Below are 2,433 nucleotides of genomic sequence, written 5' to 3'. Positions count from 1 at the left end.
ATCTTATCTTACACACGTTACTCACACTGCTAGGCAGTACTTCCACTGTTGTATTGAAGAATTTATCTCCATTGGTCTCGATATTTCCACTGCGAAACAGGTACCTGCATTGTTAAAGAAAAGAGCACAGGTGGAATATAAATACGCCAACCTGGTAACATCTACACACAAAGATGCTCCTGGGCTCAAATACTGCACGCAGCATTATTATCACGTCATATCAGTTTCATTTCTAAATTACATTTTACTTTAAACTGGCGTTCATGTTCATTTGTGCAATGAAAAAAAAAAAAACCCAACAAACTTCAACCTATCACTTTAAACTTTACTGCTCTAACATACAGAAATGATTCTGAATAATAACTGAAACCTGTGCAAAGATGTTTTAAACTGCTACAGCATCACTTGACAGGAGGAAAATATTTAAAATTGAACAAAGAAACTGTCATTTTTCTAGTTTTCGTCTTGATGCATTTTTGTAGTTGGTTCATATTATAGAGGGAAGTCATTCTTTGGAACCAAGCAAACAGCTGTGTGACTACCAGACAGTCCTGTGAGCACAGGATCACAGTCTGGCACATGTACTGTACAGGAAAAGTCATGAAGCTCATACAGTTAGAATGTTGACTTTCCAGAAAGACGTGCTGCAACCAATCATCGCTTTTTGTTCGACCATAACAGCACAGGTTTCACAAAACGAGTGACATACTGACTCTGATGCTCCAGTTTCTCTTTACTTAGTAGCACAAGGAGATTTAAACATTCTTAGGAAATACATCACACATTAAATAATCAGTTCTTATCAAATTTGGTAGAGAATATGAGTGCTAACGTTTTTTAAAAAGATTCTCAGATTACTATCTGAGTATCTTTTTCCTGTGCAGTATCTTTGATGTACTTAAGACTGCGCTCTTCTGGAGCCACTCGCCCAGTTTGGGCGTCACTGCCCTGAGTACTCCAATTACCACGGGGACTACTAATGCGTTCACCTTCCACATCTTCTCTCGCTCCTCTCTCAATCATTGGGACTTCTTGAGCCACCCATATTCCTTCTTCCTGATATCTGTTAGTTACACATTTTAAATCTCATGTTTTGAAAGCCCGGTTGGTTAGCCATCACCGTTTGTCTGTACATGTTCCACAGAATCTTAGCTCGGTCATTTTCAATCACCCTAGCGGGTGATAGTATACAGATGTTTCGGTATACTATGGCAGCCGCTTGGTTATGGCGTTCCATGTATGCTAGCATCTTGCACCAGCCTGCACCTGGGGTCTTGCCTGGTGTGATAGACCCCAGCCTCTGTGCTGTCAGACACTTCCTCTACCTGGTCCATTATGGTTCTTCTCCTTGCTCCTCTTCTTTCTCTGGTTTCTCACCAAGCACGTGGTTGGTTGTGGCCATCTTCCTGATGTACTCCTGGGTTTCTTGGGGATAAGGGCAGTCCGGCCTTAATTTTGGGTGCATCTCATCCGGTAGCAGCTGGTTCCTTTGTGCTGCTAGACATTCACTGAGTGCAGTTAGCTTCTTTAGCCAGCAGGAGTGAATCATGTCAGGGTGTGCTGCTGTCCAACTTTTTATAGTGGAAACCTTTTCTTGGATTTCTGCCATTGTGATGGTTGGTCCTGTTTAGGGAGGTTGCTGTGGTCTACTCTTAGATCTACTAGTCAATAAGGATTGTTGTTATATGTTGTGTCCTTCTCCTATATGTTCTTCCAGTATTGCTCCGTCTCCAGACTCTATGGGGTTGTTCTCACATTGCTTCCCTACTACTGAGAGTACAGCTTGGATAGTTCAGTGGGGCAGGGCTGGTTTATTCTCCTGGGTCCTATTGGTCTTGTTCAAGCAGTTAGCCAAGGCTTTGAGTCTTTGTTTGACTGTCTCTAAGGCCTCAGGTAGTGGCAGTTTGTTGTACAACAATCTGCCACTACAATCTTCATTAATCCTTTCTGCCATTCTGATAGTTGGCTAACCTCCCTCCATGCAGCCTTGATTTCCAGTTTTCCATGGAGGGTACGGCTCCTTGTAGCCGTTGTTCATCTTATAGTCAAGCATCTGAATGATCACCAGTATTGGGGAGTAATGGAATACATGTACCGCCGTTACGTATTTAAAATACAAACTATGAGTAACTGTATTTCGTTACAGTTACCATTTAAAAAGGTGGTATTCAGAATACAGTTACTTTGCTGAAATAAAGGGATTACATGGCGGTCTTTTCCTGTTTCATATGTTCGGCTATGCCCTCTCTATTTTCGGTTCCACGCCCCAAACAAAACACGCATTAAGAGGCTCTAATGTCTGTGACTCAATCTCGCCGCCCGTGTCACCACTGCTTGCAGAAGCATAATGACGTGAAGAAATATGTTAAAGAATTATTCACAAAAGTGATTTAATATGAAGGCAGAGTGTTACAGGCATCGCCCTAAAGCATG

The 2,433-nt window shown here is 42.1% G+C and overlaps 1 protein-coding gene across 1 annotated transcript in view; it reads right to left on the bottom strand.

Annotated features, from left to right (window-relative positions):
* LOC102202933 (alpha-1,3-mannosyl-glycoprotein 4-beta-N-acetylglucosaminyltransferase B) overlaps window positions 1-2,433 on the bottom strand; it is a 36,421-nt gene that overhangs the window by 5,328 nt on the left and 28,660 nt on the right. Inside the window, exon 11 of the mRNA XM_013914917.1 lies at window positions 26-104. Coding sequence (XP_013770371.1) covers window positions 26-104 — 79 coding nt within the window. The remainder of the gene's footprint in view (window positions 1-25; window positions 105-2,433) is intronic.

The sequence above is a fragment of the Pundamilia nyererei genome, unplaced genomic scaffold (genome assembly GCF_000239375.1).
Source record: "Pundamilia nyererei isolate P.nyererei 1_Seehausen unplaced genomic scaffold, PunNye1.0 scaffold00237, whole genome shotgun sequence".
Taxonomy (NCBI): domain Eukaryota; kingdom Metazoa; phylum Chordata; class Actinopteri; order Cichliformes; family Cichlidae; genus Pundamilia; species Pundamilia nyererei.
This window is presented reverse-complemented; position numbering and strand designations above follow the sequence as displayed.